Genomic DNA, 17,143 nt, shown 5'->3' with positions numbered 1-17,143 from the left:
ATCTAGCCAGCTCCACATCCTACCAGCCTGTTTCATTACAGGAACGATGGGCTCCTTATCATAATCTGCCCATTTGATTCTTTTTTTCCTGGCCTATTTGCTTGGCTGCTACCATACATTTGGGGTGATATACAGCCCAGGGCAGCCCTGTGGAGTCAGTAGGCCGACTTCTGCGGAGGTGGAGGGTGAGAGAGGCTGCTCTCAAGGACACAGCAGAAATACCTCACCTTGATGTGTGTGCCAGATGAGCTGGTCCCATCCCGTCACACCCACTTCTCAACCTGCTGCCTGCCCACAGTCTCCCTCCTCTCGGCCCACAACCAAGGCCTTCTTATGTACTTCCTTGGTCGGAGAAGATGTCATTTACCATCGATTCTTTGATGCTGAGAGCAGCAAATCTGCTCAAAAGCCAGCCTTTGTGTAAGAGCCCTTTTACTACCCCACCCCCCACAGACACACCACCAGACACGCACACATACTCCCAGACACACACACACACACCACCAAACACACACACACACAAACACACCACCAGACACACACACACACATACACACACACCATGGCCTGCTCTCCCTCTTCATTCACACTCTGGGGTTAGTGTGTGTGACCGGCAGAGCTGAGGTCTGGCTGCTGCTGGGGCCTGCTTGTGTCTGGCTGACCGCACCCACCCCAGATGTGGAGCGCTGGAGCTCAGAGGCCAGCAAGTGGCTGCTAGGCCACACGAGCTGCTGCTCAGCCTACAGCAGGAACACATGGGACATGGTGTCTACCACAGGAGCGGTGACACCAAACATGGTCTGCTTCCAAGATGAGTGCTCTGATTAAGACGCTCTGTCACCCCACCCCTCCTCGGTCTCCCTCGCTTTGGTCGGTTATTCCTCAGCACAGTAGCATGCTTTACAATCAAGGGGATGGCAGGAAACCGAGAGGTTAAATAGGTCTAGGACTTGGCTGTGACTGTTCCAGTTAAAGTACTGCATGTTCAGTTCAGGACAGTTTGTCACCGTACGCTTGTCCACTACGTGGGGTCTGGGTCGCGCTCCCCCAAGATGAAGTGCTGTGTTTGTGGGCCGACACAGGATCTCTACAGTTTACCCAACCCGCTGGCCAGGGGGGTGCTGAATTTCACCCCTGCACTCTAAAACAGTCATTTGCAGCTGAGAATGTTAGGAGTGTGAAGGAGCTTGTTGGAGGAACTCCTCTAGGCTGGTTTTTCATTCAGTCCTTTTTGTTCTCCATTTCTCTCTTGGTTTGTTATTCCCTTCCCTCCCTCTATTCATCTTTGTGACACTTTTTAATAATCTCTCTCTCTCTCTCTTTTCCAATCTCTTTGTCTAGTGAGAACATCCAGTACTTTGCTTGCAGAAACCCTGCTAGAATGAAACTTGCATATGTACACCAAACACATCCCAGATGCTAGAGTTCATGTGTTGTTCATGCGTTTCTCTGCCTAACCCTCAGTCGTGCTGTGTCTTCACAAACCACTCTCTCTCCTACTCCATCTTCACTTCGATTATTTTTTTTGTCCACTTCGCGTGACTGACTGAGAAAGCTGGACTTGGTTGATTGTTCAGGAAAACGAAAACAACTCCCCATATCCAAGAAGCCCTCTCAACCTGCGTTTGTATGGGTCATCAATACGACTTTGTGTGTGATGAAACTGTGTGGTGATCGGCTAGTACGGTCTGGCCTTCAGGGATCACAGAGGAAACAGGCATGGTCAGACCCAGCTGCTGAATGCTAAAAGGTTGTGATCAATAGCCACAACAATGGCGGGTAGGCAGCCCATCAGGGCAGTGATCAGAGGCAGCACAGCCTCTCAGGAGGCTGTATTGACTGAGGACAGCTGATGTACCGATGGCCACAGGCACCACTGCACCAGATGATAGGCAGCAAGCCCATCTGAGATGCTTGAGTTCTTGTATGATGAGAATACACTGTCTTTGATCAGCAGCAATCTCACAGGTCTTTATATAAAACACTGATATGACGAATACGTAGGACAGAAAAGCAGTGGGGGGAAAAAAAGTGATTCAATCCAAAGGGAGATATGTTTCACATACTAGCTTTTTCTCTGTCTCTCCATCTTCCCTGCCTCCATTGTTAGATTTCCTTTTTTTTCCCTCTCTGTTTCTCACCCTCTGTCTTTCTCCTTCCACCTCTGCATTCCTTCGCCCCCCTGCTCACTCTGCCAGCTGAGGGTGTGTTGTCTCTGACATCCATCTCCTCCTTCAGGGTGGCTGGGCAACCTGAGGGGGATTCAAGTGGACGCCAGCGCCAGTCTTCTGGCAGCCAGTGCCGTGGCACGCACATTCTCTCTGCCCAAATCATAACAGCAGGCTCCACTCTGCCCACTGGTACACTGGCCTAGATACCAGAGCGAGAGTGGGCAGGCAACCGATCACGATTCCAATTCCTCTCAGTGAAATTGATACAATTTGACATGGGGGATATATTCAAGCTATAATGAATTGACAAGGGATTTTTCCTATTAGAATGCCGTGGCAAATTTCAATCCAAGAAGGGGTTTGGATCTGTTTTTGGAATGAATTAGACTGACACTGATACACTGACTTACACTGTTATACTGGGATCATTCCACTCAGAGGATATGGGTCACACTGCATACCTGGCACTCAATGTTTAGTCATGGTGTTTGATAATGAAATATTTGGCTTTCTTTTCCTTTTTTGGGGGGTGTTTCACTCTAAGTTGGTGTATGTGTTTGAATTGTCTGTGTGAAGGACTGCTGCAAGCCACAGATACAGTGCATAGCAACAGAGGAAAGGGGGCTAATGCTCTGTGATTACTCTTTCCTCCTGCAAGTGAGAGGGTTCAACATTTTTCGCATGAATAAACAGCAAGTCTCTAAGTCAACGCGCCTTTAGGGGAGACTCAAATGGATTGGAATCTTCTGAAGGAAAGTGGGGGCTCTGATTATGTGTTTGACTCGACACTTAACAGACCCCGACGGCTTTACTGTTGCTATGCACTTTCGCCGTGATGGATTAGCATACGAAATGTCCGATGTCTAGCAGATTTGATCCATTGGCATAACTTTGTTCTGTGTGACTGCTCATGCCAGGGTGAATTAAACATAATCAGAATGAATGCTGTTTATAACTTCTGACGTGTGATGCCATTTCCAAGCTAACCACTCTTAGACGGAGAAGGGTCGGAAATAGCAACGGTTTGCTGCTGAATTACAGCCCACTGGTCCTTCAGAAAATGTCAGTCGAGGTACTTTTTGGCTACTTCTGAACATTCACCCCGTCAAATAGTCCTGCATATGGACAGGTATACGTTTGTGTGTATGGTTTTATGCGCTCTTATGTTATCTAGAAGTACTACACTCTTACTTGGTTGGTCTTCTGTTTCAGTGACTGTTGGTTGAAAACAGTGGGTTCATTGATGATTTTATGCCTCCCCACCTACCCCAGACACTGTTACCAGTCCAGTCCCAAATTCACCATTCCCCCCCCTCTCTCCCTCTTTACAAGCAATGCTAAGAATAATCTCCATACATAATCAGTATCATTGTGTTTGTAGGGACTCAGGATCCGACCAATGGCTACTAACTGTGTCGGGATGAATGAGGCTCTTCCATATGTGGGTCAGAGAAGCCAGCCTTGTGTCTGGATCTCCAGGAGGGCGATGGGGTGTTTCTCCTGCCCATGCCTACTCGGGGCAGCCCTGGCTGGGCTACACAGAGGCTCGTCTGTGCCTGGAGAACCAAAGGAACTCCGGGAGCCCGCGGGGAAGATAAACGTGCTGTGAAAAGCGTGCGAAGAGCGTGGAGGGGTGTGAAAGGGAGGCAAGAAACAGGATTTCTTCAGAGGAGGCAAATGTTCACCCCCGGTCTCTCCGACAGACATAGAAACACTAACAAACAGGCATAGACACATACACAGTGTGGTTCACAGTTCAAATAAACAGAGGCGAATGGCAGGCTGGTCTAGTATAAACAGTCGTGGGCCTGGGTCATTTAGTTCCTCTCATGGTGTTGCTCTCTCAGTGATTACTAATGGCCCACAGTCTCTACATAAGAAGAACGAAGAAGGAAAAAACGGCAGCAAAACTATGGAGCAAAACCCATTTCAATGTAGGAATATTGAGCATTTGTTTTCAGTGTTACTACCTGGTGCAATGCAAACCTGTTGAAATACCTAAGACTTGAATACATTTTGTGTGAGTTACTCTATAAAACAGGAAATGGGAAGGTATAGGCTATAATACTAGGCTCAGTAGAGTGTGCATGTGTGCCTGATGACAGTTCACAGGTTGGATGAGTCACTAGTCCTTCAGCCTATGATCTCTCTTCTGTCCTTGTGGTGCCAATACCCTCAGTCCCATCTCAGCCCACAGTCAATGCTGTTCATTGATACTGAAACCAATAGCTCTCTCAAGCCCAGAGCAATGGCAGTTTGTCTCTCAAGCCCAGAGTAATGGCAGTTTGTCTCTCAAGCCCAGAGTAATGGCAGTTTGTCAACAATCCATAATAGCCCCAGACTCTGTGGAAGGAATCGCTGTGGCTATATCGACTGTGTGTGTGTGTGCACGCGTGCCTCATTCTCATAATTGATCCCTGTTTGTTGGAGGAAATTATGTAATAAGGTAGAGTTGAGGAGCAATGGATTGCCTGAGCGCAAGACAGACAGTTGTTGGAGGTGAACGAATGGATGCTTGCATCGCTTCAGGTTTGGTTGAGATGAAATGCTGTTGATTGGATGATAGACCCCCCTCTAAGGAGCTCAACATTGTGATAAGCCACCCTGCATTTTTTTTTCTCGGCTACTCTTATCTTACTGTGTCATCAGCTTGTCTTCTATTCAACAAACTCCTAAATCCGATTTTTAATCCCTGTTGTGTGTCTATTTTCACTGCCATTGTTTGCATAATGGGATATAATTGTTCCTTCTCGTACAAAGCAAATGAAAGTGATTCTTCTTTTGTTCCACTGTTTTATCCAATCAGTTCATTTTAGAGTAGCCTGCAGTGCTCCAACCTGCTTCCCACAGTGAGATAGATATCTAAATGAAACAATTTAGGCTGAATTATTGAGGTGAAAGGGGACAAATGGGCTTGTGATTAGGGCGGCTAGTTCCTCCACACGATCAATCCTGGTTGCTTTGGCATTAAATAGATAAGACAGACTTCATATGAATACTGAGATGCAATATGGTCTGTTATATGATTTACTAACCTCTGATAACGGAATGGATCTTCCCCTGCAGTAAGGGGTTTGTTGCTTGTATCAGACTGAAACAATTGTGATTAGATTTTGGGGTTGTGTTTGCTGTTGTAAATCTTAGGTCTGAGGTATTTCGATGTTCAGCCAAAAATAAATGAAAGTGTGTCCTGGCCTTCTCTCTCTCTCTCTCTCTCTCTCTCTCTCTCTCTCTCTCTCTCTCTCTCTCTCTCCTCTCTCTCCCCCCCTCTCTCTCTCCCCCCCTCTCTCTCTCTCCCCCCCTCTCTCTCTCCCCCCCTCTCTCTCTCCCCCCCCCCCCCTCTCTCTCTCCCCCCCCTCTCTCTCTCTCTCCCCCCCCCCCTCTCACTCTCTCTCCTGTAACAGGAAACTACAGCAGTTCATCCTGGGCTCAGATCCACACCCTGCCTGACTTTCTATGTTGATTCATTTGCCAGACATTTGTTTGTGTGTGTGTGTCCATGATATGGGTGCAAAAGGAAGTTAAAATGATGTGCCCTTCTCCGGACCCACTTAACATGATAGCTTCTTGGAAGGCTGACACATGAATCCATATTGGTTCCCTTTGGAGGTATCGTTTGAAGTGGCTCAAATGAGCTCAGATATATTTTAATTGCATTTTAACAAACATAATCAGCATGACTGACAGGTTCTGAAATGTTATCCTTATTTAGTTGTTTGCCCCCTCCCCCCAAAAAAACACGCTGCCTGATGTAGCTAGAGGAGGAGAAGTGGAAGCTGGGAAGATATTTTGCTGGGGGGTTAGAATTGTGTTGATAACAAATTGCAGATCAAACTAAGCTCTCTGTCCACATAAGCATTGTGCTGTGAACTCTGGCTCTTCCTGAACTTGAATGGACAGAAGCCCTTAGGCCTGGCTCTTTCTGACAGATCCCTCTCTCTCCTTCCAGCAGTCTTCCCATCTCACCCAAACTAAATATTTAAGCATGGCATACTTGAGCGTTGAGTTTATTTAACTAAAAGTTTGGGCTTAAACCATTACAAGAGTGCTGTGGAGAAAGTGGAGCGCCACCCAGGTCACTGGCTTCAGCAGGAGGGGTTGATCCCTCTCGACATGTTGACTGTGCTAGGGGCTCCAGACCTCCAAGAGGAAGCAAGAATTCAAGTTCCTATTTTTTTTGGGGTCATTTGTAACAAGTACAGGTACATGTACATTATAATGAACTGGTACTGCTCCTCTCAACAGTTTTCTAGCGGCCTGTCTAAACCTTGAAAAAAGCCTAAATTCTATGTATGATTTTCTTTCGCAGAAGTTCAGAATTTCGAGCAAATCGGGTTTGTAGTTTCCACTCTCTTTTTACATCCAGGGAATATTTTCCAAGATGGATTTTCAACGTGTCGTTTTTCTTGTCTACGATCTATTGTTCCTCGCCTGGTAACGCTCATGTTCTTTTAATGCTCCAGAAAAGTAGTCTGAGCATCGAGGGTCACCTACCACAATGGCTTATTGTGTTGACCTGCGTATTCTGACAGAATGAGCTAATATCATGTATCAAGCTGCAGTGTTGTTTCCCTGCTGTGGCCAGGCTAATGAGGATTCTAATATCCATTATTAATGGAACATCTGGTCACTCCGGATGGCAGCCGTGGCAACTGCAGGTAGAGGGCTGCTGCATGAGTTTTCTGACAGGCTGTGGAAAGTTCTAGAGTGAAGCTCCCACTCACCACAGCTGCCTAATCATTTCTCAGTGGGAGAGATCCGGCCCTTGGAGCTGCAGAGGTACTGACACACAGTGGAGGTCATGAGGGCTCTGGATCATTAGAAATAGAAATAAATGTATCATGTTGTGTCAGTGGTATGCTTTAGTGTTTATGAGTCATTGAGGTACGTATGAACAGTTGGGTCATGAAAGCCAGGATATACAACTGATGGGAAATAGTAATAATACTGTCACAACTGCCATTTCATATATTTCATTGTCACGTGTTCGCCATTCCACATTCCCCACATTGTACATTTACTACAGCATAACCTCTTCACTTCCTCTAAAAGCTCCTCCCATCCGCTCCACAGGCCAATGTGACCCAGTTATGTTTTGAATCAGAATCCACATGTAGATCTGGGAATGCTCGCGCAGAAACAGCCCTCACGTTCCCAAACGTGCTCTGTAGCCCCAGAGACCCTCTGTCCAAGGTAGAGATGGATGGTCTGATGGATGGTTGGTTGGTAGGTAGTGGGGGGGGGGGGGCTCGCCTCTTTACTAAAGAGCCCTTGAAGAAGTGTGCCAGAAGGGGCTGAAATGACCCCCCCCCCCCCTTCCCCCCCCTCGACTCATTTCACAAGGTCAGTCTCAGAGGCTCGGCCCAGGCCCTCACTGCAGGGGGAGTCCTCTCTGTGGCCTAATGGCTTCCACAGCCTGCTGGACGCCTCCACACCCCAGAGACTGACTGACTGACTGACTGACTGACTGACTGACTGACTGACTGACTGACAGACAGACAGACAGACAGACAGACAGACAGACAGAGAGAGAGAGAGAGAGAGAGAGAGAGAGAGAGAGAGAGAGAGAGAGAGAGAGAGAGAGAGGAGGGAAGGACTGGTTGACAAATCCAAAGCTGATTCAAAATGTTGCCAAAATGGCTTTTTTCGGTTCTTTCCTCCCTGTTTCCTCTTCAATGACTAATACGATGTCACCACTCGGTCCGTGTGAAATTAATCCATTTAAGGTTCAACATGGAGTGTGTAATAGACACTTATCTGCTCTGGGAACACTGTTACAGAAGGGCGGTTGAGGATCCTCTGCCCCAGTCTCGCCACTCTCTAAATCCAGTTTATGGACAAAGCATATGGGATTGGCTGATAGAAGAATTGTGGGGTGGTGTGGCAGAGATTTTTGGAATTACTCCAACCCCCACAATCCCCCCGCTCCCTCTACTCTAAGTTGGCAGAGAGGTTGTGAGAGAGGAAGTTAGTCCCAACTACTTTTTGGTGCAAACCTTGTCCTGCTTCCAAAGAGGAATGTGGTTGATTATTTCATCGAAGAGTCACTCCAGAAAATTCTCTTTCTCTCATTTCTCTGTCTTTCTCCTCTCTTTCAATATTTCTTTCTCTCTTTCTTTCTTTCTTTCTCCTTCTCTTTCTCTATTTCTTTCTCTCTCCTTCTCTCTCTGTTGGATGTCAGCTGTTGGGGTGAGTCCCAGCTGCCTGGGTGTTGACTCAGAATGATAGCCATCAGCATTTGCCACATGAAAGGAGATGAGAGGGTGGTGTTCTCGTGACAAAAAAATGACATTGAAGATTATTTTGGATTGTTGGATCAGCTCCATGTTTGAATAGTAGACCACAGTGACAACATTCAGCATTTTTACAGAAATAAGTTTCCCCTTTTATAAATTCCTTCCTTCCTTTGTAGGTCTTGCCAAATATTGTTGTATGATAAGATTCTCTCAAGAACTATAACTTGCTAGTTCTTTCCCCCAGGGCAACAAGTATACACTATCACTCATTCTGTGTTTTTATAGGTACAAAAGCCTTGATATGCTCTAGCATGCTTTGAAACGGAGGGAGCCTGTTTATCTCCCTGTCTAAAATTACCAAGACAAGGCTCTCCATCCCTTCAGCCGAGTCAGTGCTATCTGTGGCATGTTCCCCGACCCCGCCATGCTTTTATAGAGGGCTCAGGAAGGCATTTAAAGCAGCCTGCTGCAGGCTGGAGACCAGTTTATTGGGGAAAGGTCCCAACTTATCTGGGGCAGCAACAGACCCGGGACCGGTCCACCCGCTCTGTGGCTGGATGGAGCTGAGACGCTGTCACTTAGGGCTCCCTGTAAAAGCCTGTGGATAGGCCTTAAGTACAGGCTGAGAGGTAATTGATACTCTTGTGTTTGTAAAGGGGTAGGGATTATGTGTGCTGGTGTGTGGGTCTGGGCCATACCACACCGACGAGAGGTGCTTGGCCACGTGTGAGAGGGAGATTGAGGCTAGAAACAAATAACAGAAATCTGAGGTACCAGAGGCCAACTCTGGGACGCCTTAGCAGAACGGAGAGAGATCTTAGCTTTGACCTCAAACTGAGATGTTGTTCATAGCCATGGGCTGTTTTCAATAGCTTCAAAGCGTATGTGCTTTCCTGTTGTAGTGTTTATCTGCATAGAAGGCTCTGAGGAAATATAAACACAAACTTTTATTTGATTCCAAACCCGCTCCCTGTCATTTTCCTCTTCCATTTTATTTATTATCATCCATAGATGGTAACTCTGCTGTTTTGCCTTGTTTGGCTATTACTTTTACTCTTTCAAAGCAAGCAGCACTAGACAAACACAAATTAGCAGAGCAGCAACAGTCCAAGCAGACAGATTCCAGAACATGATTGGTCAGTATTACTGGTTTATAGCCATGCTTGACAGATTAAGTTAAACTAAAATAGCCGAGATGGAGGTAATCTGTTAGAGACCCATCAGGGTGTTTGTTCTGTCACTCGTGTAGGTAGCTTGATTCCATGACTCCACAATTAAGACATTAATATCAACCAACCAGATCCCTAACAGTGTAAAAACATTCTCAGAGCATGTGTTTTGGTTGCTCTACCCAAGTTAAAATAAGGATGTGGTGGAGGTGAAAAGCCTCAAAAGAAAAGCAATACAAATGACCTCACCACAACCTTTGAAGATATTACACCTGTTAGAGCACTGTAGCTATGTTGGTCTTCAGTGGTGTTATTAGATCTGCCGTCTTTAAAGTTATACCACTTTACGAGTGCATAAACGTGCACTTGTAGTGCATAAAGGATATGGTTTTATGACGTTCCTTATTCCATTCCACAATACTATTCGATAGGCCTACTGTGCCTTTTTCTTGGTCTGTAAGCCTGTTGTCCATTATCTTGCTAATGCCAGTATGTTAAGCATCGCCGTTATGTTCGCTGTGGCTCTCCCTTTCCTCAGGACAGTATCCCGCGGCTCTTCTGTTCAGTCGTCCCTTCTCTCAGTCTCCCTTTCTCTCAGGCTTTCTGTTTCCTTTTAGCGGATTGCCCAGGGGCAGTTGATTCAGGAAAGTGTTTTAATTTACATGCAAATGATTCCAAAACACAAGCCATTCGCGTCGCTAATTATACAACTGTTTAGGCCGGTGACTTGCTGACATCACGCGTGGTCATTAGTATTCGGAGTGGGGGGCGGTGCAAGGGGGGCAGTGTGAGCAGAAGAGAAGCACCTCCGCTATTCAGTCATTGGCGAGCGAGACTCTCTGCCTAGCGCTCCGTGCGGTTACGCACCGAAGGAGTCCCCATGGATCACCATTCTATTTGCTAGCTCGTGGACGCCAGTCTCTAAAGCGGATTCATTCGTTTGGATAGTACTGTTTGGAGCTTTCGTTTCGAAGCGTTGAAAAGGAAGAATTGTATGCTTGCGCCAAGAGTTGGATTTTCTCAATTCAAAGGTTCCGGTCGTTTACATCCGAGGAGTGGAGTTTAGGGTAGCGGAGGGGACATTATAGGGAAACAGTTTGCGGCGTCGCCACCAGAGAGTGAGGTAGAGTGAGGTGTTTCGTGGCAAGACGGAGATGGAGGAACTGTGTAAAGTGTGCAATGAGGAAAGACAGTTTTGAAACTATCAGCACTGAGAGCAGGGGTCTGGACTCCCTCCCTTCTACTTTTTAAGAAGGTAAGCATACATTGCACCTTTTGCTCACTAGCCAAGCTGTGTTTGCACAGCTGCAGGATAGCGTCTAAATGTCTGTCTATGTAGCCTTTTCAGAATTAGAAGTTACATTAAATTATTGATGTCTAATCTTTTTTCCTTCATCTTACATAGACCACGCTCAATGAAACCATCCTCAAATATTACCCATGTGACAAATCTAAAATATGTTATTATCATTATTATAAGGATTTAATCATCTCCGAAAAGCGTTATAATTTTGTTCTCACAAAGTTTGAGTTTACCGTTTAATGTGCTGCGTTTCAGCATAGCCCTCTCCAGACTGCAACAATCTTGGGCTCTGTCTCAGTTCGTCATCGAAGCGAGCAAAAGCTACTGGACGTTTTTTATCCCCTTTCTCTCCGTGGCGCAGCGGTCAAACCGGCCTGCACTTTTCAGTCGGATTATAGTCTTTGTTGTGTTGCCTCTGTTCTGTCCGGCTACGGGATTGATTGAGTCAGTGTAGGTCACTTTGGATTAGCATATGAACGGACTGATTGAGGAATAATGAATAATGTGAGTTCAGCAGCTGGCCCCGAGGGTCGATCTCTGACGAAGAAGTCTGTCGGTCTCAAAATAGTCATTTTACGTCTCTGACAGTAGACTTACATATGAATTGGCAGATGATTATAAACCAAGGTCAAAAAGATTGCTGTCTTTATAATTTTCCAGTCTGTTGTTGTGTTGACTGGGATTCAGATTTTGTTTATCAAAGTTATTTCCTTTCAGATAGACGAATGTTGGAAGAAATGCATTATACCAACCAATATAATTATTATAACAGTAGGCTACACGGGTGGTTTGCTCCGTGGTTGCAGGTCAGTTTCTCACTATTATAGTCAAGTTTCCTTGGGTACAACCGATGTCTTGAAAGGCAAAAAGAACCTGTCTCCTTGGTGGTATCTAACTACATAACTCTTACGTTTATTAAACAAGTCAACACGTATAAATATGATCTGCATGAAGCAGCATCTCCTTCAGTTAGAGGTTACAGAAATCTCATGTCTCATTTCCTGGACTTCCCACACTAGACTTTAATGCAAGACAGAGTGTGAATATGTGTTTCTCAATCAGAGAGGAAATTGTATATTGGTCTCATTCGCGGAGGGCATAGTTTATAGCTGTGTTCCGTTTCAAGTTGGTGTTTGTACTTGTGTTTGTTATCTGTAGTTGTGTGTGTTGGGTTATCTACAGGTGCCTGTGTGTTGCAGGAGAGAGGGGTAGGCCTCTGATGTATCACAGCAGATGGTCACAAACCCAATCTGAATCAAGGGTAACATATTGGAACTAGTTGTCTGTGAGTGCTAGTAGATGTATTTGTTGAATTCAGTTCTTGTCAGAAAAACTTCCAGTCCTATTTAACTTTGTTTAAACCGTCACATATCTACCCCAAATCAATGTACAGACAGTAGGGAGACAAAACCAGTAAAAAAAATCCACAACAGCTTCATTCAATTCAAGGAAAAACATGTATAAAAGCGTTCATCTATCTGAACAAAGGGTAGTCAAAATGTTTTGTTTTTTTTAAGTCGGTCCTCCTTTTTCCCTGTACTTCCAAAGAAAACAAGTAAGAAAGAAGAGACTTGGCCAGTGCATGCGCCCAGCTGTTGTCAGTCCTCCTGTCCTCTGTAGAGCTACCATTTAAAAATCGACCGGCGGACCAGGATGATGCCATGGAAAAGCTGCAGTGGTTCTGGGAGTGAATGGGGGTTGAGGTTTCTTATGAATACCACATCCAGCTCACCAAGGCCAGCCCTGTGTCATTGGGAGCAGATTTTTAGAATAGCAGAGAATAGAAAAGGTTCTGTCGATGTGGCCTAAAGCTGTGCTCTGGACAGCACTGAAGTGAAGCCCAGCTGTGTGAACTCAACCCATTTCAACGTTTTCTCGTATCCTTAGAAGAACTGTCCCAGTTTTTGCATGTGGTAAACAATGGATGCCCCGCACAACCAGAGCATGCGAAACCTGCTAGGATTCAAGTCTGACGTCTTAGTTGTGTTGGTTGAAATGTCACTTTTTAACTGGGGCTGTATAGTTGATGGATGTCCTATCAGACTGTGGCTATCTAAACACCACCGTTACCAAGGTAATTGGCAGGAGTGGCACAAGGATAATTAACCCGGTGTGGTAAATGATTGTCTGCTTGGAGCACAGTCACAGGGATTACTGTCCAACTATACCCCCCCTCACCCTCACCCCTATTTAGGAGGCTTCCTCCTCACATCAACCAATGAAAAGCCTGCTGTTATGTCCCCCAGGGGAGGGAAGGCCAGTCCGGTTTAAGGAGGAAAACAGTTGACTTCATTCTCTTCTCTTAACCCTGGGGCTTCTTTACGAGGCGTTTGTGATGTACTTGACTTGTATTACCAGAGCCCTCAATCCCTCCTAATTGAAATCATGCAGATGACATGGGGGAAGTTGGGCTAGGGTTTCAGTAGGAGAGCCCAGTCTTGAGCTGCATGCTGTAAATCATGAGATCTGGAGGGAAACACAGGCATATCTCTGCCAGTCCTGATGTAGTGAGGCAAGATGTTTCTGTGGTGAATCATTGGCAGACACAGCCATACATCCAGAATGAGAGACCGAGGTGGAGAACAAATGGGAGTGGGAGAGAGAAGATCCGGGGAGAGCTGTGGTGATAGAGTAGGAAAGACGGCGGCTCCCCAGACCTCAAGCTCTTGCCCTCTTGCCGTCAAACGACCGAGATTGTGAAAGAGGTGCCAAGTTGGCCTCTGAAGTTTTTTTGTCCTCTGCACAGGAATGCAGTATAAAATGCTGTCCAGTAGGGCTGATGTGCTCCAGCAAGCTATTTTTAAATCCCTATCTCTAAGCCTGCTCGCTGTCAGGCAGAATCATCCAGTAACCTGAATGAAAAAGAGTGGGAGATGTGTGTATGTGTGCCTGTTCGTTACTTGTTTATTAGGCCTGTTACCATATTCCCCCCTGAACAGCTCTACTACTCTAATGCAGCATGTTGAGTTCTGTGAGAGAAAGAAACCAGAGAAAGAGAGCAGGTGTCATCTGGTTAATCACACATGCATTAGTAATGATGGAGATGTGCTGTGTTGTAATGAGGAGAGTCGTGGTACAGCCCCAGGCAGTGGAGACGTAGCACTGGGAGGGGTTGTTAAGACCCCCCCCTTCCTCCCCTGCCAAGGGCTTGTCAGAAGGTTGATGACTTAGTCTGCAGGAACTGGCTCTCTGCACCCCTTAACACTCCATCAATATTCATCATGCAATATCGTGACGTTTCAGTATTCATGCAGTCTGTTGGCAAGCTTGTACCTTCCAGGAATGCGAGGTTGATTGTCCTTGCTCAAGGGTACTGGAGTTGCAGTTTGCCTAATTTCCGACGGGCTCATTCGGTAGCACTGGTCTGTCCGTCAGTCACCGAGCAAATCACAAAGAGGGGACTGAAGGAAGAAAAAACAGTTTCATGGGCATATCATTGCATACGTTTTTGAAGGATACGCAGCAGGTGTTGTACATAAATAATTGCACACTAAGCTTTGTAAAAGCCTCCAGGCCAGCTCCATCGAGGAAGCCCAGTCAGACAGACCATCAGTAAGCCTGTCCGAAGCCTCTCCACTTTGCTACCTGACAGGCATCTGTCTGTGGGGCTAATGGGATTGGATCCTTGTTTGGGTTGCCTGTGGGCTAGGAGAGGTTAATTGGATGTGACCTACTGGCCACCCGGTTTTCCCCTGGGTACTGGGCCAGGCGATTTGAAGGACATCAAAGTTATATATACTAGTGGCTTTGTTGTGCTTGTTTGATTATAACACATCAAGTCATATAGTGTGTTTAGTTTGTGTGTTTCTTTATCCTTTGTGTGTGTTCCTTTGCAGTCTTTGTCTTCTATGTGCCTTCATGTTGGGGAGAACGTTTTTATACATGTGCACTACCAGGGAAGTAACTCAAACTCCCAATCCCTGCTCTCCCTGAGCAGACACACATACTGTCCTTTTATGACTGGGTGACTCCTCTTGATTGAAGAGTCGAGGGTTATCCTCTCATAGCATCTGCAAGCGTTTGAAGCAAACCTTGTAAAGGCTGAGGGTGATGTGTGTATTTACTGTACTGCTTTCCATCAATGTCAATAGCTCGGGGCGAATCATTTCCCTAACCTGTTTGTCATTATGGTTTCTCTCCTATTGCCAAGAGGACCACGAGGGATAGAGTATCTCTGAGACTCGACTCTCATAGTGAGAGCCACAGCAGGAAGCCTTGACATGTGAACTTCAACCTTTGAACTGTGGAGGGAGTTTAAATGTCAAATCTTCCTCCTACTGGCTGTAGAACGCCTCAGAACAAAGACAAGTAGACATCAGAATGTGGCTCCTCTACTTATGCATTTAAGAAAGTCAAAATTCCAGGTCCTGGTTCATCAGTCGTACTTTTCGTCATGACAACCTTTAGAGGCCCTTTCTTCAGACGTCCTTCACATTTGTCTTCTCTTTGCGTCTTGCAGGAAGATCTGTGTCCATTGTAAGTGTCGTCGCGAGGAGCATGTTGTGACGGCCATGCCTCTAGAGATGGAGAAAACGGTCACCAAGCTGATGTACGACTTCCAGAGGAACTCCACCTCTGACGATGATTCCGGCTGCGCCCTGGAGGAGTACGCCTGGGTGCCTCCCGGATTGAAACCTGAACAGGTACCGGCCCCTCTCGCCCACACACACGAGCACGTTCACCAAACACACACGAGCACGCTCACTTGTTACGCGTGAAGTCATGTGGAAAGGAGAATTGTCCCAGTCGTTGAATTACTTTCTCATTCATTCTGCTTGCAAAATGTTTACTGAATCATTCATTCCTTTTTACTGGCCCTACGAAGCTGAGCTCTACGCAAACGCATCAAATGGACCGTGCTCTTTTACCATAACCATTTATAAGACTCCAGTGGACTGTAGGTGTGCATATGTGAGCGCGTTCTTTATTGGACTGTGAAGCTTTTTATAGACGGGAGTTTCATTTTCTTGATGAACTGACAGCAAGCCTTATTGCCTGGGCAATGAGGTGGTCAATACGCCGTTAGCCTGGACCCGTTTTGGGTTGCCCCCAAGCTGAGCAGAGCTATTTGTCATTCCCCAAGGGTCACATGTGACCTCCAGTCAATTACCATTCCGTCTGTAAGGCAGCACTGCACATGCCTGGTGGGCTGGGGAGGAGTCGGGGCTGCCAAAGGGATTGTGTATTGGATAGCAAAAGCTGAAACCTTTCACCTACATACATGTACAGGAGTTTATATTTCAGTTAAGTTTCCTAAATTACATGCCTTTTGAGAATTGTGCAAGAATTATTTTTAGTTATCTGTTTTTATTTCAAATTTTTGCGTAGCTGTTGATCTCTTCCCAACCGGGGCGGCTAGTCTGTGTAGACGGTGTGTTGTTTGACCTCTGAGAGGGGCGGAAGGAGTCCCATTCAGGGGGTTTTCATCACCCAGCCCTGTGCCGCCACAGAGAGAGAGAGGGTGAATACTAGATAATCTCCTGGATCTGAGCAGTGGGTTTAGATTTCTCCACAGGGACCGCGTCTCGCTGCTCTGTGCAGACCAGCCTGCTATTCACTCTCTACTGGTGTCAAGTCACCATGTTGTAACTTTAGATGTTTTGCCTAAGCCTGTTGAAGGTATTCAATCCGATATGGTTTCCAGATTTTGGGGGTTAGTCGTATATAGGCGTATTTGAGAGCTCTGGTTGTATGTGAGGCTGTACAAACCACACCAAACTCAGCAAAATGTTTGCATACTGAATTATAGACTTCACATTACATATGATTCGTTCCATTCATCATTACTCGTTCCTGAAACACAAATTTTTATCAAAGGAAGATCTGAGGTTGTCTGACTCTCTTATCCAGCCATCACTGAGTGGGCTGGAGACATGTTGGGCTCAGACTCAGGATGCTCCAGCCAATCCACACCCTCTCTGGATGTAAGACCTAATAAAATGTCAGGAAGTTGCCAGGAAACCGCGCGTAGAAGCCAAATATGTTCCTAAGCAGCCGTTGCTGATGTATCTCTGTTGCTGCTGGAGCCTGATGTTCCACCTACTGCCACAGGAGACGGCTCCTCTACATGCCAGGAACCTCATAAAGCTTTGAGATTCCTTGGCCAAGAACTAGTAGACCTATTCCACCCTCACTTCAGGTTGCATTTCATCTAGTGCGCACTGTGACTGTATAGGCAACCATGGCTCCCTGTCTTATCCTGACATAGTTAAAATGAAGATTTTCTTTTTACCTGGAATGTCCTACTCTTCCATGTTGGTAATA

General features: G+C 46.1%; 1 protein-coding gene across 3 annotated transcripts in view; it reads left to right on the top strand.

The window, feature by feature from the left end:
- Positions 1–17,143, top strand: part of prickle2b (prickle homolog 2b) — a 63,943-nt gene that overhangs the window by 38,104 nt on the left and 8,696 nt on the right. For 2 of the 3 annotated variants that reach the window (XM_047024761.1, XM_047024764.1), the window contains one exon: positions 15,339–15,522. In XM_047024761.1, the coding sequence (XP_046880717.1) occupies positions 15,339–15,522 (184 nt within the window). Of the gene's footprint in view, positions 1–10,367; positions 10,832–15,338; positions 15,523–17,143 lie in introns of those variants that run through there. The other variant, XM_047024763.1, reaches the window with a different exon arrangement.

The sequence above is a fragment of the Hypomesus transpacificus genome, chromosome 9 (assembly GCF_021917145.1).
Source record: "Hypomesus transpacificus isolate Combined female chromosome 9, fHypTra1, whole genome shotgun sequence".
Lineage (NCBI taxonomy): Eukaryota > Metazoa > Chordata > Actinopteri > Osmeriformes > Osmeridae > Hypomesus > Hypomesus transpacificus.
The sequence above is the reverse complement of the archived record's forward strand: the minus strand, read 5'-3'. Positions and strand labels throughout refer to the sequence as shown.